Source organism: Syngnathus leptorhynchus, chromosome 11, assembly GCF_054491065.1.
Source record: "Syngnathus leptorhynchus isolate UIUO chromosome 11, UIUO_Slep, whole genome shotgun sequence".
Classification (NCBI taxonomy): Eukaryota; Metazoa; Chordata; class Actinopteri; order Syngnathiformes; family Syngnathidae; genus Syngnathus; species Syngnathus leptorhynchus.
In genome coordinates this window covers 7,627,725-7,649,668 of record NC_141205.1, presented here as the reverse complement: position 1 = coordinate 7,649,668, position 21,944 = coordinate 7,627,725, and the positions used below count along the sequence as shown (strand labels likewise).

General features: G+C 42.9%; 4 protein-coding genes across 8 annotated transcripts; 2 read left to right on the top strand and 2 right to left on the bottom strand.

The window, feature by feature from the left end:
* Positions 1-389: 389 nt before the first annotated feature.
* gpx1b (glutathione peroxidase 1b) lies at positions 390-2,079 on the top strand. The gene is made up of 2 exons (XM_085925212.1): positions 390-699; positions 1,505-2,079. The coding sequence occupies exons 1-2, from the start codon at positions 484-486 to the stop codon at positions 1,853-1,855; spliced, it is 567 nt and encodes a 188-aa protein (XP_085781338.1). The 5' UTR covers positions 390-483; the 3' UTR covers positions 1,856-2,079.
* Positions 2,080-2,596: 517 nt separating this feature from the next.
* usp4 (ubiquitin specific peptidase 4) lies at positions 2,597-11,066 on the bottom strand. The gene is made up of 22 exons (XM_085925205.1): positions 10,785-11,066; positions 9,457-9,584; positions 9,248-9,378; positions 9,013-9,139; positions 8,791-8,936; positions 8,218-8,279; positions 7,990-8,136; positions 7,658-7,775; positions 7,400-7,573; positions 7,174-7,332; positions 6,840-7,064; positions 6,677-6,760; positions 6,496-6,590; positions 6,237-6,419; positions 5,931-6,157; positions 5,562-5,783; positions 5,420-5,490; positions 5,226-5,341; positions 4,980-5,129; positions 4,501-4,604; positions 4,003-4,091; positions 2,597-3,866 (listed from the first exon to the last, which is right to left on the bottom strand). The coding sequence occupies exons 1-22, from the start codon at positions 10,916-10,918 to the stop codon at positions 3,756-3,758; spliced, it is 3,003 nt and encodes a 1,000-aa protein (XP_085781331.1). The 5' UTR covers positions 10,919-11,066; the 3' UTR covers positions 2,597-3,755.
* Positions 11,067-11,690: 624 nt separating this feature from the next.
* On the bottom strand, positions 11,691-14,294 carry emc3 (ER membrane protein complex subunit 3). 4 transcript variants are annotated; one of them, XM_085925211.1, is made up of 9 exons: positions 13,987-14,294; positions 13,732-13,891; positions 13,587-13,644; positions 13,392-13,485; positions 13,137-13,241; positions 12,945-13,026; positions 12,769-12,848; positions 12,610-12,692; positions 11,691-12,454 (listed from the first exon to the last, which is right to left on the bottom strand). In XM_085925211.1, exons 2-9 carry the CDS (start codon positions 13,884-13,886, stop codon positions 12,326-12,328), a joined length of 786 nt encoding a protein of 261 aa, XP_085781337.1. In that variant the 5' UTR covers positions 13,887-13,891; positions 13,987-14,294; the 3' UTR covers positions 11,691-12,325. The 4 variants fall into 4 exon arrangements, with proteins under 4 accessions (XP_085781337.1, XP_085781335.1, XP_085781334.1 ...); XM_085925209.1 differs by having other exon boundaries at positions 13,732-13,894; positions 13,987-14,293; XM_085925208.1 differs by having other exon boundaries at positions 13,732-13,894; positions 14,073-14,293.
* LOC147049232 (RNA-binding protein 5-like) lies at positions 14,162-21,700 on the top strand. Of its 2 annotated transcripts, none has more exons than XM_085925207.1 (25): positions 14,162-14,398; positions 14,767-14,816; positions 14,908-15,070; positions 15,152-15,298; positions 15,398-15,467; positions 15,923-15,996; positions 16,839-16,922; positions 17,006-17,066; positions 17,229-17,288; positions 17,363-17,523; positions 17,649-17,746; positions 17,856-17,943; positions 18,056-18,109; positions 18,221-18,293; positions 18,370-18,458; positions 18,532-18,631; positions 18,707-18,798; positions 18,941-19,120; positions 19,189-19,332; positions 19,412-19,483; positions 19,566-19,745; positions 19,960-20,034; positions 20,212-20,303; positions 20,442-20,571; positions 20,700-21,700. In XM_085925207.1, the coding sequence occupies exons 2-25, from the start codon at positions 14,800-14,802 to the stop codon at positions 20,823-20,825; spliced, it is 2,430 nt and encodes an 809-aa protein (XP_085781333.1). In that variant the 5' UTR covers positions 14,162-14,398; positions 14,767-14,799; the 3' UTR covers positions 20,826-21,700. The 2 variants fall into 2 exon arrangements, with proteins under 2 accessions (XP_085781333.1, XP_085781332.1); XM_085925206.1 differs by having other exon boundaries at positions 14,164-14,398; positions 19,409-19,483.
* Positions 21,701-21,944: the final 244 nt, after the last annotated feature.

Below are 21,944 nucleotides of genomic sequence, written 5' to 3'. Positions count from 1 at the left end.
TGTATATTCTTAATTGTTTTAATTTATAGATGGTTTCTGGTTCAAGTATGACGCTTGATTTATATCTTATGTGATTTTAGCTGGGCGGTGTCCTGATTTTGTAACGGTTTATTTGCACATATGCAATAAATGTGCAAATAAATACTGTGCAAATAAACACACTCACGCCAAAACGGGGTCAACAAATTCTGAAAATATTACGAAAAAATTAAATATATTTTTTGTATCTATTAAAAGTATTGTTGGAGTTTAGGTTTACTGTAGACTTAAATATTGATGCCACGTATTCACACAAAAAAAGGGACTTCGATACTTATTTAACGTCTTGTCCTGGTTAGGTGGTGAACCATCTTGAAAGATGATAAAAGCTCTTTGGCACACCTTAAAGCTTCCTGGAGACCTTCGTTGGTGAAGTGGGTGTGTCAGTCAGTTGTTTAACGCTGAGACTTTAGGCAGCAACGATATCCTCCCTCCAGCTCCGCGATGGCAAAGCAATTTTACGAGCTGACGGCCAAGCTTCTAACGGGGGAAACTTTTAATTTCTCCTCGCTCCGGGGCAAAGTGGTCCTCATTGAGAACGTCGCGTCTCTCTGAGGGACCACTACCAGGGATTACACCCAGATGAACGAGCTCCACGAGCGATACGCCAGCAAGGGCCTCGTTATCCTGGGTGTACCCTGCAACCAATTTGGACATCAAGTAAGCAAGAAGAAACTTTTATGCAACATTACTATTGTTTCTATTGTCCTCTTGGTATTAAGTATATTTGGCCCTAAAATGACTTTCTATAAGAAACGCATCTAAACTTGCAGAGCGCTTTTCTAGATGCTAGATTTTTTGGTATTGTGCAACTTTCCGTTTGAATAATCGGGTTATGTTTTTTTTTCTTCTTTTACCTGTAAATGTGCAGAATTTCTGGTTTGTCAGGTCATAGAGGTTAACAATTAAACAGTTACACCAGATTATTTAATTTAAAACAATATTTTAGCTAATTTAAATTTGCATGCATGTCTGCTCACGAGTGAAGTTTTTGTGTCACTAAAATTTCAAATAAATTATATACAGTATCAAATAATAGTTTCTGATATGTACTTAAATAAAATAAAAATGTATATTCACCAATATGGGTTTGGGGTCATGAGGTTTTAGTCTAACATGCTGGAATGAGGAAATGACCCAACCGTTTACTATACTTACCCCCCCCCCCCCCCCTTTGCTATTTGCAATGTAGTTAATGCTTAAACTGCCATGACCAGACACTGCTGGCAAGCCATTGGTAGATTGTTAGATAATTTGTTTCTAGTCAAGCAAGAGGAAGCACAATACACTCTTGTCTGAAAGTAACCTAACCGGAATTTTGTTGTGGTTGCACATTTGGATTGGTGATGTTACTTGGAAGAGCATTTAGTTGTTCTGGCATGTTACTATATGCCAGTGGCATGTTGATCTATTCCTACCATTAATGCTGTCATTAACATGTCTGGATGGTGTTTTGTTTGTGCAGGAGAACTGCAAGAATGTCGAAATCCTCTCATCGTTGAAGTACGTCCGACCCGGAAACGGCTTCGAACCCAAGTTCCAGCTCCTGGAGAAGGTAGACGTGAACGGGAAGGACTCCCATCCACTGTTTACGTTGCTACGGGAGACGCTCCCGTTCCCCAGTGACGACCCCACCTCCCTGATGACCGACCCCAAGTATATCATCTGGAGCCCCGTGTGCAGGAACGACGTGTCCTGGAACTTTGAGAAGTTCCTCATCGGGTCAGATGGCGTGCCCTTCAAGCGCTACAGCCGTAGGTTCCCCACGATTGACATCGAGGGGGACATCAAGAAGCTCTTGAGCCAAGCAAACTAACAAAAGAAAAGCTCCTCAGCCTGTCAGGACCAACTGTGCTCACTTGTTTGATATGTACGCTGTTTTCTGTTTGTTTGTTTTTACTCGATGAAGGTGACCTCTGAAACCAGTTGTGAGGAGGTTACCTGATGTACTGTAAAGAAACGGAACATGTCAGCTACATTGAATACATGTAAAGCACAGTTGTGTTTCAGAAGAACAAATAAATGTTTCATTCATCACAACCATGTCTTACTCCTTTTAAAATTGAGATTAACCTGTCCAATCATTTACACTTCTTTTACAATCCATTTTTGCAACATCTACAATTGCAGAATACACCTATGCGCAATATTTCACAAGCACCAGCAGATCATCACCCACAATGAACAAAATCAGTTTTACAACACCAGCTGAGTTTAGGTCGAATTTAAACAAAACAAAATCGACCTGTTTTTATCCATCTCGAGGAGGTGGCCCTTTTGCCACTTGCTGTTGACGGAAAATGACATCACAGTTGCTCAGGGGCACAGTTTAACGACCAATCGCGGCTCATCTTTTTACTGAGTTAGGTCATGTGACATTTGCAAGGTGAGCAGAAGGTTAACTGATCCCTGAGCTATAGTAGAGTCACCTGAGTCTTAAAACTGTACCAGGACTTTTACTTTCTGGACCTGAATTGCTAATCTTTGCCGGAAATAGATAAAAAAAAAAAAAAAGTGGATGTTGTCGCTTACGTCATACTCCACAAAACAAAGCATGTTATCGTTGAGGCATCCAGTCTTTATTGTAGTTTGACTTCAAATATTTTCCATTTAAAAACAAATCCTGTTGATATCAGCATGATAAATATGAGGACAGTATGTTTACACCTATTTAAAATAGTGTGATTATTTACATTTCATCAGTTAGATTGGATTCTTTTGAATTTAGCGATCCAAGACCAAAATTCACTGACTGGTTGTTTTTTTTAGCTGCTGAATTAAGATTTCATCTATAACATATCAGTGGCATATAGAATAACAAAAGTGATTTTTGCCTGGTACAACATGATGGCCACCATTCATTTAACAGCTACTACGAAAACCTTTTAAGTGCCTTCGAATCAGCAGCACATTTTCACATCCACTAAATGTGCCTCGTGGGATTTTTTTTTTTTATAGACTACTAGGATATAACGGTAATCTATTCAATCTAGGACAGTGGAGTAAAATCATTGACTGGATGCTGCTCGCCTTGCCCCCCCATCTGATATTACAGATCGACTAGGAGGATCAATCTTTTTGAATAAAGCTCTACTTTATGTCTTCAATACGCCTGTAACATATCAAACAATGTAGCCATTTCAATAGTGGTGCATTCATGTACATGATTTATCACAAGCAGTTTGCAAAAAAAAAAAATCTGGAATTGTATGACAGATCACAACCCTGAATGCCCCAGGGTCTACACCAGAAGCAGGTAGCTGTTGTATTCACAAAGATGTCAAAGTGCTTCCTTTTCAGTCAGCTAGCAGCAAACTAAAGGCTGCTTTTTTGCAGTTTATTAGAATTAAATAAAGTTGTGTATGGGAGGAGCAAGTTTGCTCCTTTTAGGGTCAGAAACAGCACACCCTAAGTAATGTCCAGAAAAAAGTGGAATTGATGCCTCATAGCATACTCATCCAAACTTTCATACGCAACTCAAAACACTTTGGTTGAGACGAGCTTTGCATTTGGCTTTAAAAAAAAAAAAAAAAAAAGTACTGCTTTGTGGAGGGCAGCAAGCATTCGGTCATCCAGCGTGAACATGTTTCGCCTCTTAACTAACTGGCTTTGTCATTCTCTCAAGACGTAAATCAAAGATTATCGCTATGGTGGGGAAATTATTGATAGTCGGTCACTTGAGCAGCGTCTGCGTGTCTGTTTGCCCATCATGTGGTTCAATTTAATTCCATGTGGTCATCTGCGGCGTCAGGGGCTCCTCCCAGCGAAGCGGAGGGCTGACCTTCCTCTTCCCTGCGCTGATAGAACAGCACGTAGGCCGCTTTAGTCTGCGAGGGAGGGCGACAAGTATCGGGTTACAAAAACCGGGGACATTTGACACTGAGGCTGGAGAGCGTCAGATGGAAAGCTTTTGAAAATATTGCCGCATTGTACTCTGAGGAACAAGCAGGAATTCAAGCTCACCACAATCTGGTCCTCTTCCGAGGACGACACACTGCTGTCGTCAAAGTGATACCACTTTCCTTCCACTTTATTCTTGCCGTACGCCGTGTCTGTCAGACAGAGGCAAATGTTAGCTGATGGTAAAGAAGCACTCTTTTCATTAGCAAACCACACGCGGCCTTTAACAAACACATCAGATGGTTTGGCGGAGGATTGAGCTGGAGCATATCACGTCCACACAAGGAAAGATACAAATCCACTTGACTTGATATACACACGTTACAAAATCTCCTTTGCTTAAATTATCTTTGTTGCTATTGTGCCTTTTCTAAAAATGACTTTGTTGAACCTTCTGATTAGCTCAAATGAACTTGCTCTTGGAGACTATATTTTTCTCAGTTCGATGGGCTATCATTTTTGCCCACTTGGTGGGGGGGAAAACACAATTTAAAAATGTTTCTCAACTTGTGCAAGTAGCCTTAAAGTTCATGGAATGTAAAATAGATTGACATGACTTACAGTGGCCTCCTCCCATTCCTCCGTAATGGTTGGACACAGCGACGAGGTCATACGTGTGAGGCCCGGCCTTGGGGTCACATAAAAACTCTGACATGTTCAGATCTCTGTTTAAAAAAAGAAAGAAAAAAAAAGAAAATGTATTGTTTTTCCTCAGTAACACAAAAAAAACAGACACTAAACCCAACTGTAAGTTAGACTTTAGAAACAGAATGTTTTCTGTACAAGATTCTTCCTCTACGAGGTCACAAGAGGAAACCACAATTGTTGATCCAACTTTTATTTTTTTTACCATTGTGACTCATGACTTAAACGTTGCTTCAACTAAAACCACCATTGTTCTTTCTGGTATTTCTGAAAAGTGCAACAACTACTTCCTCATTGAGATTGCAACGACCATTTTCAGAGCCACCTAGTGGGCATGACAAATAACTGCAGTCCAACCTCAGCAACATCCACATTGACATAAACTCGATGCATACCTGATGGGAAAATCCACCACCGTGTCCAGTTTGTCCCTCCAGCATCTGTTGTAAGAGAAGCGCTTCAGGTGAACGACGAGGATACGAGGCAATGACCAGAGGTCAAACTTTTTCGTGGCGCGCTGGTGTTTCTTGCAGGTGGGACAATACCTGGGAGAAAACAAAAACGAGCAGAAGTATACAATGTCAGAGGGAGGAAGCTACGAGTATAAATCAAAAGAACACTATTTTACAGTGTAACATTACCATGGATCATGAGCTCCGAGCGTCTCCATGGTCGTGAAGAGCTCGATGCACTCTCTCAGAGCCACGGTGGCTTTCTTTTTTGGGGCCTGGAGCATGCTGTCATGCTTCTCATACGCCTGAAGAACAAAAGGTATTGAGACAAAAGTAAAACAAACAAATTGGGAGGGAAAAAATAATAATAAAAAAAAACGAACCTCTGCTTCCTGATCATCATAACACATCTTCCTGTATTCTGGGTCCCAGTCGATAGCCACGGTGGAATGTGCTGCGTAGATACAGTCATGTCAGAACAAGCGCAAAGTATGAGTACAATTATATATATATGAAAAAACTGACGATTAAGTTTGAGGACATTCCCGTCACAAGGCAGAGGGCTGATGTTGGCAGTTCCATAAGAGTTGACCACGCTGAAGGTAAAGAGCTTAGCCGGTAGCGAGCCCATCTTGGCTTTGTCCTCTTTCGTGCTGTTTTCCAAATCGGATGCCTCCTCTTCCTCCTCCTCGGACTGGCCGTTCTGTGGCTCTGGACTCACCTGGTGGTCCATGGCCTCCTCCTCCCCTGAGAACATTTAAAAAGAAAAAAGGGTCTACTTTTAAGGATGACATATTACCAATAACCAATTATACAATAAATCACAGATCAAGAACCCCATTTCGATTGTCGATGATAGTCAGGAACGATAGTGAAGCCAAGTTGTCTACTGACCATCATAGACGCCGTTGGTTTCGCTGCAAGTTCCGGAGTGGTTGGTGCCGTTACTGGAGCTGGCGCTGCAGGTGGCCCCGTCCGACGATGGGCTGCCGCAGGCACCCAAGCTGGCATTGGTACTGGATGATGTGGAACATTCAGGAACTTGACTGCAGCTGGCGGAGGCGGCTGAAGCCGAGGCTCTGCTTTCAGTCCCCGCGCTCGTTGGGAGTTTTACATAGCGCCTGCAAAAGGAGATAAAACAAATCAGCTGAGTAACAAACACCACTGAGCCTCCTTTTCTTCTTATCAGCCATTTCTCACCCAATCCTCTGCAGTATCTTCTCATAAAGAACATCAGCTATGAGGTTTTGCCGGGGCACGGTGATGACTAAAGGCTGGCCAAACAGCATATTGCTGGAGGAGCTTCCGGCGTGTTTCGAATGTCGCTCCCTGAAATAGACTGGTAGGTTCATCGTCTCGCTGTCCTCCTCCTGGACCTCATACCTGCGTCACGCAAACACATGTTAACAAGCAGACAACTACAAGCAAAAACAATTGTTTGCTCAAGAGTGATACTTACACAAAGATGTCGTCTTTGTCCATGATTTGATTGAGGCCGTCGTCCCTTCTGTACATTTTATGGAACCTATGATTATAAACATCAGCCACCACCATCTAAAAAAAAAAAAAAAAAAGAGACAGTGCAACGTTAGCGGACAGAGCTTCCATTTGAGCCTGAAAATAAAAGTGTAACATCAAACATTTTCTGAAGGAATTCCGCAAAGTCTGGACAAGGCGCTGCACAACTCCGTCACCGTGCCCAGTTTGTGAACCACAACTCGATACTGTGACGAGAAAAAAAAGCACGCTCAGGCATAACGTATGGACGTGGTCCAACAATCAAAATTCTGTTGGATAGCTCACCAGGGTGGGTCTGGACTGCGGGTCCGATCTCACAAAAACAACCTCCATGGTTCGGTCGATCTTCATGGGCAGCGGCAGAGTGAGGTAGCAGAAGGGGTCGAAGGTCACAGACACCTTGGAGCACTCCGGACACACCAAAGTGGACTTGAAAAGGCCGTGAAAGATGTCCACGATGATGGAGTCGTTGCGTAAGCGATGGTTTTTCCAGGCTTCCGTTGCAACTATCTGGGAAGTTGAAAAAATAAGAAAAGGATCATTTTGCATTGACACTTTTCACACTCACAGTTTATTTTTATTTATTAACAAGACACACTGCACGTTTTCTTATCTGTACCTCATCGGGACGGCCCTCGGCATCCCTTTGGGCAAGGTAAGGCTTCTTCTTCACACGGTTCAGATCTTCGTGGAGCCCGTCAAGCAAGAAGGCCAGCAGCTCTTGGGAATCCTGCTGCTGATAGCCCGAAAACTGAGGAGCAAAGCGCCCCACCTGGGTCTGCAAATAAAAACGCAGGGGTCAGATCTTTAGTCGGAAGACATAAAGGTCATGTGGGAGGGCGTACTTTGAAGGTACGCGGAGCCACAGAGCTGCTTCGGCTGAGCCACATTTGCTTCACTAGATCAGCGTAGGCCTCTGCGATCTCGCCGCGCATTCCCAGCGGATTGCCTCGGTTAATCTCGGCCTCGTACTGGTCGTTGAGGAAATATTCGGTGAGCGGTGACACGTTGCTCAGGCACTGTGGGAACAAAACAAAAGAATAAATACAAGGGTTAGATCAAGTGAACGAGACGTACACTAACATAATGCAGGCGAGTTTTACCTGGAGAGCAGAGTTCATGAAGCACGTGTTGCCTAGATTACTGAGACCACATAGGCCAGACTGGGACTGGGACTCTCTATAGTTGTAAGAGGAGCTGTAGGAATTATAAGACCCCAGACTGTTGGAAGAAAGGTTACAAATATCGTCAAGAACAACGCTTCAGGCAAATGCAAAACATTCAAATGACAGAACAACTGTTTTCATTGCTGACACCCGCTGCCTCGATATGCCTGAACGTTTGTTTTTTGCGGGGCTGCTGTTTGGACTGTTACGTTAAACTGAGGCAGAGTGACTTTGAAAGAATGAGTGTTAAGTTAGATACAGAATCGTGCCTGCTGCCGGTCGTAGCGCTGTTGTTGAGCGAGTAGCCGGCACCGCAACTGCTGTTTCCATTGATGACGGCGGGGGAGATACTGGCTGATGAGCTGGATGAGAGTTTGGGCGAGGTGGTAAAAGTCCTTGATGGGGTTGTGCTGGATCTGATGAAGTAGAATCAGAAAAATGCAGTCAGTTTTAAGGAGCTAGGAATCAGATTTATTCATCTACAAGTATGATTATACTTGGGATGAGAAGCTTGCCTGGGCCACGTTCCATCTTCATTCCTGCGCTCAATCACAAGCACCTTGTAGGAGACAAAGAAGATGTATTTTCAAACAAGATCGTAAAAAAAAATAATCTACTCCTCTCAAGTGGTCTCCACCCCATGCTTTCAGCAGGTGCTTGCACAGAATCAAAATACACCAGCGATCGTAATTTTTTCCCCCTTAAAAACATTGGCGCTATGAGCCATCCTTGCACTTAGAAGCCACGTCATCCATTTTTTATAGTCTTGTCACCTTCCATTTATTTCACAATATTCCACTTTGTCTTCGGAGTGTGGCTCTCATACACCTTTGTGCTTTGCTAACCTTCCAAAAAGACAACAAAATGAAATGATATAAAGTTGCTATTTATGACTTTCAGCCAGAAGGCATTGAACAATAAGTTGTTGAGATGAATAGCAGCGTTTGTGTCGTGCATCACTCATTGTGCTTCAACAAGTCTATTGGGCTCTTTGATGGTGACGCAATTCTTTCACATCCATCTCTCATCCCCTGACAACCGTTTTTGTTTGGATGAAAAGTTGAAATTACCTGCCCCTGGAAGAGGCCAGCGTCCTGTACAGTGCTGTCAGGCTTGCTCAGTTGCTCATAGGTGTTGCTCATATATTTGTTCCAGAGCCTGGTTTCCTTTTCCTGTGGAATATTGAATAGTGTCCTCATCTCTTTCTTTATGGTATCTGTAAAAATAATAAAAAAAAATGGTGACATCTTCAGGTCATTCCTAGTTAAATGAAGCCTCTGTGTCTCTCTCACCAATGGTGTCAGCTTTACTGAAGTGGCGTGTAACCACAACGTCCATGTTATCATTCTCACACAAGTTCAACTCCAGCAGGTAGACCTCCACCTTGCAGTGTTTGACAAACATTCCATGTTCAACTACCTAGTGGGGGAGTAGAGACCACACTTGTGCTGAATAACAGAGCAACTTCAGTTAAGTAAAAGCAGAAGTAACAACTGAAATATCACAAGGTGGTTCAACTGAATTTACCTTTCTGACTATGGGTCGTTGGACACCCAGGCAGGTGTACCAGCTGACAAGCTTATTCCATGCCTCAGTGGGCACAAGGACATAGTCCAGCTCATCTATAAGGTGGTCTTTCAATATCTGTTTGTCCTGGTCTTTACGAGGAGACAAACAACAACGTGAGAGTGGCAACATCTCTTAATACTGTGGCTGTGAGCAAATGTCAGTTTTACCTGAAAACAAGCCAGAGTTGTCAATGGGTCCTGGATAGAGGCTACGCTCTCCAACATTGTACATGTCCCAGTTGTCGAAACCCACATATTTCTTCCACTGTTTGAACCAACGGCTGTCAACGAGATACCTGTGGGGAAAAAAACAGCTGTATTGAAGACATGCTTGCACATATCTAATTTTGAATATCGAGTAAGGACTCGATGGAGCTGATGAGAAAATATAAGGCTTGAATATTATGCAACAGCGTGTCTAGACATATCCAGATCTACATCTCACACAGAAACGCTGGAGAACTTCCCAATTCTCAACCTTTCTCTTTACATAAGAAAGTTGCTTGTGGGAAATCACATGGAAAGATGTCAATACATGAAGTGATTTGAAAAATATATTTTTCTCTCTCTCTAAATTCTTTGTACTCAGGTTATAAGTGGCCTTTCAAGCCATTTTAGCATAGTGGCTTTTTTGGGGGAAATTTTGTCACGTTGTTACTAGTATCTCAGTGTTACATTATACCATATTTGAGTAACGTTTGTTTCCTGTGTTTTTAAATATTTGATTGAAATGGAACACATTTAACTGATACTTGCAAGACTTAGCTCCATTATCAACCATCAGTAGCAAGTACACATAAACAAGTACTTGTACACATAAGCAGTTGGAGGGTATGTCTTAAAAAGCCTTAACTAGTTAATGTACAACCACAAGAGCTGAACCCATTTACATAAAATAAGATAACACAGCTAAGTATTGGCTCATTTGGATCCCTGATCGGGACAACATATAGGGTGGGGCAGTTTTCGCGTTTGCCCTACACATGACAACACGGCATGACAGTGCTGTATAGTCCTGTCAGGGAGCTCTGCTAACACGGTTCTGAGTCTTGCCGGCCGGCTAAGCAGAGAACCGACTGGTGGTTGAACCCTAAATCCGGAAACCAGGGCCCGAACTAACAGCAAGTGATCCACTGCACTACTACTACTACAAAACACAATGAATCCGAAACCGAAACATTTTACACAGGTTTCCATATGAGCCATCGTATCGTGGTGCTCAGCTATTAGCTTAGAGCTGTAAAGAATCCTGTGTTAATGAGTGGCTTAACGCGAGGCAACAATTTGAGAAATTATAAATAAACTAAATGTCAAACAATAATCGTGACAATCGTCGAGATTTTTGTTTTGTTTTTACTAGTAACAAGTAAGCGGTGTTAGCTTTCGTTTTGTAGCATGTTAGCATTTCCGGTTCGGATCGTAGCTAACGGCTAGCATTGGCAAGATAGCACTAGCTTATCAGAAGCGACCAGAGTCGGCCGCTCGCTTCTTCTCACCATTCGTCGCCTTTTCTGAGCGTAGTCTTTAGCAGCGAGCCGATAGTCTGTTTTTGGCTTTCCGTGGATGCGACTGGCACCTCCGAATCGGAGTCCGCCGAGCCGCCCGAGTCGGGTCCGCCTCCCTCGGCCATCGTGTAGGCAGGCAAGTGAGCCGGTTGAAAGATGAGAAGAAGCTCTTCTGGGAGCGGGGCGTTCTTCCTCTACGGTGGCTGAGAGGTACAAGCGGGCTTACGCTGCATTCCAGCCCGGCGTAGCTGCTGTGTCGTAGTCTTCTCGACCACACTGTGGAAGAATGTTGCTCCCACGTAACGCTTTTTACATCAATCATCTTTTAAGATAAAGACCGAGCCTACGCAGATGCTATTTTACAATGCCATATCAAAGAACTTGAGAACTCCCCAACAAGAATGTAATGAACTTCACAGTACTGTAAATAACATAACTCAAGTAAAGTACATACTGAGTAACAGTAATTCAGAGCATAAATGTCCAACTAAGTAACTGGCGAGTAACCAGAATTCAGAGCATAAATGTCCAATAGACCAAATTATAAAATAGCCATGTGCAACTTGAGATGTTGCCCAACACTGTCACCATAACTAAAGCAATATTATATTGTGTTAAATTTGAGCCACACGAAAAAAAAATCATCTTTCTATACATTTATGAAACAGCACCGAAGGGCCATCAGAGAAAGAAAACTGCAAAATATTCCCCAAATTCAAAGTAGAGTTCTTGCATGCGGTTGGTGAAAGTCATGTGAAGTCTCTCCAACAAGTTTCCAAGATAGATTCCGTCACCAATAAGTACCTGTAGATGCAGTAGCAAGCAGAATATTGCAAAACATTACTCAGAAACAGACCTTTGTTACTAACCACCTCTTATTGCAACAAATGAAACCAGTTATTTAGTCAAAATGGGCTTTACTGTACAAAACAAACACAGGAGGGTTAAAATAAAAGAAACATTTGACACCAAAAACAACACACCCTCCCAAAAAATTCCATCTGACACACATACTGGCTCTTGTTCCAATTAGTAGTCAGTTCTTACAGTCTAACAAAGGAGTGGTTTCATTGTTAAATTAAACACCATTTTGATATTAAAGTTCTATTTTGTACCTGATGGCGGAGACGAAAATAGTAACAAGCTACACATGAAATACAATGAAATATTACGTTTTTCACATTATTTTACCTATCGGGTTTCACTAAGACATACACTACTCATCAAAAGATAGGCATGTGTGTTTTTCGAAAACCCACAATAAATTCTACAGGTGAACTGAACTTTTCTTTCTCTCGACTTTTGAATGAACATGTCCAAAGAGCTGGATATGCCTAACCTTTGTGAGTAGTGTAATTTGCAAGCTAATTAGAATACAAAAACATGACTTGTTTTCTCCCCGACGTTTTCAGCCACAAGTTAGTACGACTTGAAGAAAAAGGACCCCAACAAAAAGGAATGTAAACGTTGCATAACGGGGAGGGATTTGCTCAATCTCAGTATTTTTGGAGTAATCCCTGCATTTCAGATCCTCAGAAAATACCAGTGGGCAGCTCCTTGCTAAACATGCTGTCAAAGTCCAGCTCCATACTCATAAGATCCTCCTCCACACTCTCCAGTGCCCACTGATGGTCCGTCAGCTCCAGAGCTTCCCACTCCGCCTGGAATAAAAGACAAATATCCCGTGAAAGCGACACCAAAGCCCACCTAGAGTTTGATCTGACGTCATGTGTGACATCTCACATCAGTTCCAAAGATTTATGTTGAGATAATTTCCTCGTATTTATTTTCAATTGTTGCTTCAAAAGCAATTTACCTTGAAAGCTTTATTTGTGTCTGCAGGCATGGCCATGGCAGCCCCGCTCATCTGCTCCTGCATTATCCTTGACTGGTCTGCACCTAGGAGGAAAGCAGCATAGTTCAAAAATTCATTATGCTCCAAAGATTTTGTTCAACACTTGAGTAGATGCGTTACCATTGTCCTGGCCGAGGATTAATGAGTACATGCTTCGCAGTCCAAAGACATTCAGGAAATACCATGATGCTGAGCTCACCCTAAATTATATATATTAAAAAAAAAACACACACACACACACATGGACAATAAATGACGATGCCCCCCAAAAACTGTGGATATCTGATCGACCTTACCAGGAAGCATCTAGTGAGAGCAGCTCTATTCCTTGCTGCAGCATGGGCTTGAAGCGGAGCGTAAGAGGGAAGGGGACCTTAGCTGCGTGAATGAAGCACAGAGAACCCCCACTGTAGAAAACGTCTCATTGGGAAGTAAGCACAAACTCATATGTGAGAATGTCAAACAACGGCCAATTTGAAAAACCTTACTGGTTACAAATCCCGAAAAGGTCCAGTTGATCCAGCCTCCGATCAGGATCATAGGAAGCACGTTGGTAACGTTTCCTTTCATCATATCTGTTAGCATGCTGGGATCTGCCAGATTGAATAAGAAGCAAGACAACACAATATAATTAAAAACACACACAAATTAATTTTACTAAGATGATGTTAACATAAGTAGCATGTGGCTGAGCGCATAATGGCTACCGACGACCAAAGTGTTTGTTGTGTTTTTTTAATTACCAGTCATTGGCGAGGGCGGAACAACCTTTCTTTTTGTTTTCTTGAAGAATCCATCTTCTTGATTATTGAAGTAGAACTTTCTCATTAAGAAGGACTAAGAAAAGGGTGGGAAAATGATATAGTAGGACACTACCATTAGAATACAAATGGTACCCCCTCACACATATACTTGCGTAACCTGAGCAAAATACATACTTGTTTGGGAATGTATTTTCCATTTTCTCTGAGGATTCTGCTCCGAATGAGGACCTGGCTGGAATGAACATGAACATTACATACTATTTGTCTGGTATTGTATAGCAATAAACAGCAAATATTTTCCACCTTCAAAATGTCTCACCTGTCTGACACCTGCTCCAAAGTCAACTTCTTGTCACTTTGAAGAAGAATGGACACATAATGACGGATGACGCCGACGAGGAAGGTGATGAAGACAATGGGTAAAACCACCCACAGTCGGATATTGGAGTCCAACAGGAGCTCTGGCTCAGCCATTCAGCCTGCTAACGGCCGGCAAAGAGAAGGTGGACGTCATTTATCCATCAAAGTGATCGCACGAATCAATTGTGGTTCTCCTTAGTTATTAATCACGTACCGGTGATGACTGGTGCATTTAGATAGCAACTAGCCTATGAAATGGCATATGATGCTAACGTGTGCTAACATTAGCCAACCGCCTACCTTTTATTACGTTCTGGTGAGCGGACACGATTGCTTTTTTGACGCGGCGCACAGCACGATTGACGTTTTCTCAAGAATTCACAACCTCTGAAGCAGTCGAATTAGTGATTTAAAAACATGTCATAGCTTTGATAGACGCTATATGCCATTGCGTTGTGTTAGGAGCTAAAATAATTCAAAACTGCAGTATATCCTCCTGATCTGTAGATGGCGGCAGTGAGCGCGTAATCTGCTTTTTTGTGAAGTAGAAGTGATTTTTTACCTTCACCCCGGAAATAAAATTGAAGAACAATCGTCGTGTGGGCAAAAAGGTTCATTAATCGATGGTACGTGAGGGTTTATTTTATATCTAGTTATCATGTTTAATCAAGCTTAAAGTGCTATTTCTTTAACGGTGTTATACTTAAGAACACAGGACAGTCGATTCCCGGCTAGTAACGCGTTAGCATGCTTTATCAGAAATGTTTCACAATGCTAACGCTGTTAAAATGAATCCCGTTCGCATGATCAATGCGTAGCCTCAAATCCTTAGAGCTTTTCTTCTGTATTTATTCATTTTTCGAATTATAATTCTCCTATGTTTTAGAATATCAGGCGGTCCGCAATTTACTATGATCACCGACATTACGACGTGTTGTGGTTACGAACGGATTATGAAAACCACCATTTTCGAATGTATTTTTTTTCTCCTCAGTGTATTGGTCAACATTTAGCTGTCCAATAGAGCATGGGAGCTGATAAAAGGTAAATTCCTCTATTTCCTAGAATAGTACCACAACGTCTTTGCAGAATTGCAACAGTGGCAAGACTCTCCGTTGCTCTGGTTTTATTTCAGGCCCAGTCGGGGAGAACGCAGCGGAAGATATGGCTCAGATGATCCGCAAGATGATTCACATTATCGTGACAGGCATAGTCGTGATGCTGAAAGGGATCATAAGCGCCAGGGGGCAGATGACAGAGCCAAAGATCGCTTTGACGACTGCCGAGACAATCGTGAGGTGAGCGAAACATAAGCAGAATTATAGACACTTGTGTGATTTCCTTTTCCTGCGTCTACATGATGTTTCTTTTTGCCGCAGAGGGGTCGGAAACGCCACAACAGCGACAGATCAGATGATGAATACGATGGAAACTATGCAGACCAAGATTACAGAGAAGAGGAGGAGGAAGAGGAGAACAAGACGATTATGCTCAGGGGGCTCCCTCTTAATGTCACAGAGGAAGATGTATGTTCAAGTGTCACTTGTGCTATCGAATGGAAAAGCTGGCTTGCTTCTTTTTTAATTATCAACCGTTTGTCTTGGCTATTTATTGCCATGTTGCAGATCCGCTCAGCCCTGGAGAAGCTGCCTGGTCCGCAACCGGTGGATGTCCGCTTGATGAAGAAAAGGACTGGTGAGTAATGTGTGTGCTCATTAGAGCGTCCCACATTCTTGTCTTGCACGCTTCCTTGTGAAACTCTCCTTAAATTGTCTGTACTGATGTGACCAAGTATGAAACTATAGCCATATAGACGTGCCATGGACCCTCCAAAGTCGAATTTCTTGAACGTGAGAAACGTAAGAGTTCAACCATAATCGTGTGCAATGTCGAAATCCCACATATGTGTTTTGCCATTTCTTTTTGTGATACCAACACAGAAGTGTACCATTGATGGTAAAGTGTCATTATTACCATGAACCTGGAAATGGAACTTATGGTAACTGTTTCATGTAAAGAAATGACCAAAGTAGCCCCCACCCCCCACCCCAATCTCAACTTTGAATCGGACACGCCCATTGTGAGTTGACCATTGCACCATAGCCTTCTCACTAACACGCCTCCCGTCTATATTTGAATGCTGTCTCTAGGTATAAGCCGAGGTTTCGCCTTCGTGGACTTTTATCACTTGCAAGATTCTACCAAGTGGATGGAGACCAATCAGGTTGCCTCAACAATCACCAAGTTTAGACTGACTCTTGGCGATTAGTGCCCCGATACCATGATGACGATACCATTTTATGACGCTCGTACCAGAGGATGTTAGCGAAATCACGCGCTTTCTCGCAACCTTTTCATCCAAAATGATTCAAATCCTCAGTTTACTGTTTTTCCAATTTATGCCATTGGGAATTATTCACTATTATGCTCTGCACATATTTGTCAAAGAAAAGCACATACTCTGCTCCAGCTCAGTCTCGTCTGGTGAGAGAAGAGCGAGCTGGTAGCACTCCGGCCCCAAACACAAGCTGTTTAAAAAAAAAAAAAAAAAAAAAAAAATCGCACACACACTTTTCTCTCGCCTCTCGTCTCTCTCTATAGCCCCTTTTACACAGTCGCTTTTCCCAGTGCTGACACAGAACGGGAGGACAAAATTGAGTGAACAATTTTCCACCTTGAGTGAAGAAAGTGTGAAGGTGTTAATACCTGACACTTCTCCTGCCCCTCTTGCGGTGAAAATATTGTATGACGCCGGCGCTGATACCACACATTTAATTATCTGATTATGGAATGCCGTGTTGCACCCAAAGTTAATAACCCACTTCACTGAGGGTGGAGTTTTCTGTTACGTCTCGGATATTTTGCGTGATTTCTGTGTAAAGGAGGCTAATGTCTGCTCCCTTCCTCACGGTGGCACTCTGCTTAAACAGCGAGCATTAGGCCAGCCGCTCTTTCCTCTCCCCACCGCGCTCACTCGCGTGGAGAGTCCGGAGGCAGGTGCCTCACCTGCCTCCATGGCGTCAACACGCGGAAATCGGAAATAACACTCATCTCTTCACTCCGCAGTACAAGCTGGTGATTCACGAGAGAAACATCGCGGTGAACTACAGCAACAGGAAGCAGAGGTTTGACAACTGGCTTTGCAGCACTGTGAGTGTCTTTTAAAGCAAACTTTGATTCCAGATTGTCACTTATGGAAAATGGGTTAAAATGGGGACTTTGTCTCGCCACAGTGCGGTCTTTACAATTTCCGGAAGAGACTGAAGTGTTTCCGGTGTGGTGCGACTAAAACTGGTAAGTTGAGAGTACACCCAAGTAAATTTATTTTCTTCTAAAGTCAGACTTTGACTCGGGATCGAACAGTCTCCGCTTGAAAAAGCAACCGAATTTGATTCCAGCATGTTAAATGACCATGCCGTGTTTGTGAGTACTGACTAATGTCATTCATCCACGTAGAAGATGCAGCTACTGGTTCAAATGCGGAGTCGCAGCAGCCTTGGGAATACAGTGGAGACAGTGAGTGACATTTTTCCTTACAGGTCATCCATTCACCTCGTACATGATTTTCTGACTGCTTATTGTGTTCACAGCAATAATTCTGAGGAACCTTCCCCCTGCCTGCACCATTGATGAGATTTTGAAGGCTTTAGCTCCCTTCGCCAACTTGTCTCCGTCCAACATCCGCTTAATCAAAGACAAACAGACGGGACTTAATCGAGGCTTCAGCTTTGTTCAGCTCTCCTCTCCCTTGGTGCGTAAGCTTAATCATTATGTTCAACCTAAACAGCTTGCACCACGCTGAATGTTTTTTTAACAGGTTAGCACACAGTATGACTGTAGCACCTTTTTTTTTTTTTTTTTCCCCCCTTCACATAGGAAGCTTCACAGCTGCTCACCATTCTCCAGAGCCTCCAGCCACCTTTGAAGGTAGATGGTAAAATAATTGCCGTGGATTACGCCAAGAGTGCAAAGAAGTAAGGGAACACACACGCTATTTGATGATGCATACAAGTGCATATTAAGAAACTAGAAAATTGTAGGAAAGTTCTTTTAGTTTGACATGATCATCTTTCCTTTTATCAGAGAGTCAGCGCAGGCAGACGCGATCCGAAACAGCGCACTTTCAGTTGCCAGCACAGCCATAGCTGCAGCCCAGTGGTCAGCCAGCCAGGTACTCCACCTCGAAAAAAAAAATATGTTTTGCATATAGCGTTATAAATCGATGCGCCAATCCTACCTTGTCTGATCTGATTTTTTAATGTATTTTTTCTTCCCAACTTAAGTTAAAGCAAGGTTCAAGTACCACCACCGACGAGAACTATGCACATCAAACACAGGTATTTAGCCCACAACTAAATGAAAACTTTTTAAAGACCGACTAAAACAGGCTGATCAAAACAGTTTCTCATTTTAAACTCATTTTACATTTCCCTCAATTGCTTATATAGGGACAGAATTTTCAAGTATGGCAGCAGCAAGCTCAAGTTTTACCTCCTGTCACTGGTGATGGAATACTGGGAGGTAATCAAAATATATATATATTTATTCTCTATAAAAAGATGCAATTGCTAAGTGCATCTTTGCCTTTTGTCTTTAGCTGCTCCAGGGATAAAGAATATGCTTCCTGCAGGTGTAATCTTGCCCCAAGTTTTCCAACCCGTCATCATCAACCAGGCTGCCCTCCATGTAAGACGAGTACCACTTAGTTAGTTACATTCTGCTCTCATCTGCTTAACACTCGCGCTCTCCGTCACGTCAGTTGGCAGGGCAGCTCGATGCAACCCAACTGGCTTCAAATTTTGGTGCCCCGTCATTGGTCCCAACGGCAGCAAACATTGCCGTCCGCAACGCTAGAACTGGTAAGATAAAAAGGAAAAAAGTCACCAGTTTGGGTTTTGCTTGCGTAACTACATCTTTTTATGTCTCACTTGCAGCTGCCCCAGACACGTCCACATACCAGTATGACGAGTCGTCTGGTTACTACTACGATCCAAACAGCGGCCTCTACTACGACCCCAACAGTCAGGTGTGTGCCCACAGTGTCATCCAGGATGATAGATCTTAATACATTCAAGCTTCTAAGAGTACATCAATATTTTTTTTCACACCCCTGAATTGGCGCAGGGAGGAAAATAAATCAGTCCTATTATGCTTCTTGTGTGCATCAGTACTACTACAACCCTGAAACGCAGCAGTACGTCTACTGGGACAACGAGAAACAGGCCTACGTTCCTGCGCCGCCCGCGTCGGACGCAACGAGTACCACCGCTTCCTCTTCAGCTAGCAGCACCAGCAACAAGGAGCCCAAAGAGAAGAAAGAAAAGCCCAAAAGCAAGTCGGCACAGCAGGTATATACTTCACGTGACATATTTCCCCTTGGGATCAATCCAATAATTTGTGAATTGTCAAATTCCAGATCGCTAAGGACATGGAGCGTTGGGCTAAGACGTTAAATAAGCAAAAGGAAAGTTTTAAAACCAATGTTCAAGCCGTGGGGGCGCAAAGGGATGAAGAGAAGAAAGACACCGCTGATGCTTGTTTCACCATTTTTGAGAAGAAGGTAGCATCCCAAAAGCCACATGTCAAATCAGAATTATTGTTCAAAATAGATCTTAACGGTAGTTTCTTCCTCTCAGCAGACAGGAGCTTTTGAGATGCCGCCCCTTCTGACTCAACAGGTCAAACTGACAGAGCAGGAGCCGCCAGCTAAGGTTTGCTTACTCCCACTGCTCCCTTTGACCCACTTGAAGCACGACGACATGAACTTTTGTCCATTTTTCTCCCTCACCGCAGATCGCTCCAGTCGTCGCTAACGACAAGGTCAGCGAACCCGACGAGGGCGGCTCGGATTCCAAAGCAGACGATAGCGGCAAAATAACCGATTGGGCCAAGTTGGTTTGCCTCCTGTGTCGCCGGCAGTTCCCCACAAAAGAGGCTCTGCTGCGTCACCAGCAACTCTCTGACCTTCATAAGGTGAGGACGGAGGAGCAGCGGGTGGCCCACAAGTTGTCATGAATATTCCGAGCGCTGCCATCTGTTCCACGCGCGATGCTGTGGCACCAGATGGAAAATGAACGTTAGATGTATAATGACAATGTCATCATGAGATTCATAAGACAATACTGCCCAGGTTTGATGCAATGTAAATATTTTTTTGAGGTAATATCTTTAATGTCTTTTATTTTAGCAAAACCTGGAAATCCATAGACGATCCCAGCTCTCTGAAGCCGAGCTGGAGGACCTGGAGAGGAAAGAGGCTGAGGTATTTTTTTTTGGGATCATTAATAAAAAAAAATCTCATGCAAATCTCGTGTTCATATTTCATACCAAAAAAAATTCAAATGGGTCCTGAAGAAGCTTTCGAAGTGCTTCAATTATACAAGGTATAAGTTGCATTGTAATAAGTGATCAGCGAATAAACTTCTGTTGTCCATTTCAGTTGAAATACCGAGACCGGGCTGCAGAGAGGAGAGAGAAGTACGGCGTTCCGGAACCTCCTAAGAAAGTCTTCAAGCGGGCCGCCCCGACCGTGTAAGTATTACAATTTGTCTAGTGTATGTAAAAACCCAAAAATGGATGGATGGATGGATGGACATTTAAGTTGTAAAATAAACCTTTTTTTGAAATGATGAATTTTAGATGCTCTTTGTTACGCAAATTGTCCAACAGACACTACGAGCAGCCCACCAAGGACGGCCTGACGAGCGACAACATCGGAAACAAGATGCTCCAGGCGATGGGCTGGCAGGAAGGCAAAGGCTTGGGGCGCCACCAGCAAGGCATCACCGTTCCTATCTCAGTGAGTCTTTTCCGCACAGATGTTCTCCGCATCTTTCCGTTGGTTCCCTCACAAAGCAATTAGCGCGCTTACCTGAGGGGCGTGTGCGCCGCGTCTTCTCGAATGATCGTCTCCGTGTCTGCTCGTAGGCTTCCTTAAGGACCAAGGGCACCGGCTTGGGAATTAAAGGAAGCAGCTTGGAAGTGCCGCCGTCGGGCAACTACAAGGATGCCGTCCGCAAAGCCATGTTTGCGCGCTTCACCGACATGGACTGACAAATGCAACCTCAACCCCAACTTATTTTTAGGAAATTAATTCTCATCGGTTTACGTTCAGGGTTGCTCCTAGCCCAGCTGTGAGGGGAAAAAGGCGGATTGTGCCCCGGATTGTTCAGATGAACGGTCATTCTGTCATGCACATCCATCATCGCTGAGCTGTAATCGATAATTCGTGACAATGTACCGCGAAATTCTCATTCTGTGTTTGTGAATGGTATTTTATACATATATGATTTAGTCTTTCCAAATGATCGTTTTAGTTGCACAAACATGTACAGAAAATTGTAAAATGCCTTAGCAATGTGATAATTAAAAAAAACAAAACTTTTTGCTCACTATCATATTCTATTTTTGATTAATATGCCAACGCAAACTGAGCCTTCCCCTTGTATGTCTTAAAAGCGAGTCTTGTGAATGCCTGCTCAGTTTTTAGCATGGCACCACGGTTCTCAGCTTAGCCCACCCAATCTGTGCCAGTTGACTAAGCCCCTTTTGCGTAATACAGTCCAGCGTTTACACTTGTCATGCGCACGGGATACTTATTAATGTACATCATGTCCCAAATGGAAGAAGTATAGATCAAAAATAAGGGGTGAGGTCTAGTTGGCTTTTCATCCCAGAGACTAGTACTTGGATTAAAAAAAAAATCCTTATATCCTTTTATAGAAAAAAAGATAAATCCTCATTAGTAATATTTTTTTTCTGATGGTTAATTGAGCAGTATAAATGACTGCATCGTTGAATCATTACAATTGTAAAAATGTATATCATAAAATGCTTGTATATAAAATAATCTTTGTTTTTGTTATAAATCATCTTATATACCTCACAAATGTTGGTTGCTAGTTGAATAAAAATTGTTTCTCATATTACAAAGACCTATTAGGTCCTACATGGCTCAAATGACCCAATTCAATTTTTTTGACTTCACAGTTAAGGGAAAACCCAACAAGATGATTCATGCTATATGCTTAAGGCATATAGACATTCATGGAACGCCATCTTTGCCATGTCTGGGGAAAATTACATAACCACAGTGTGGTGCTTCACTTGTTGCCCTGGACCATGGTGACAAATGGCTTGTCTCTGCCACATGATGAATGTGCAGAACATAAA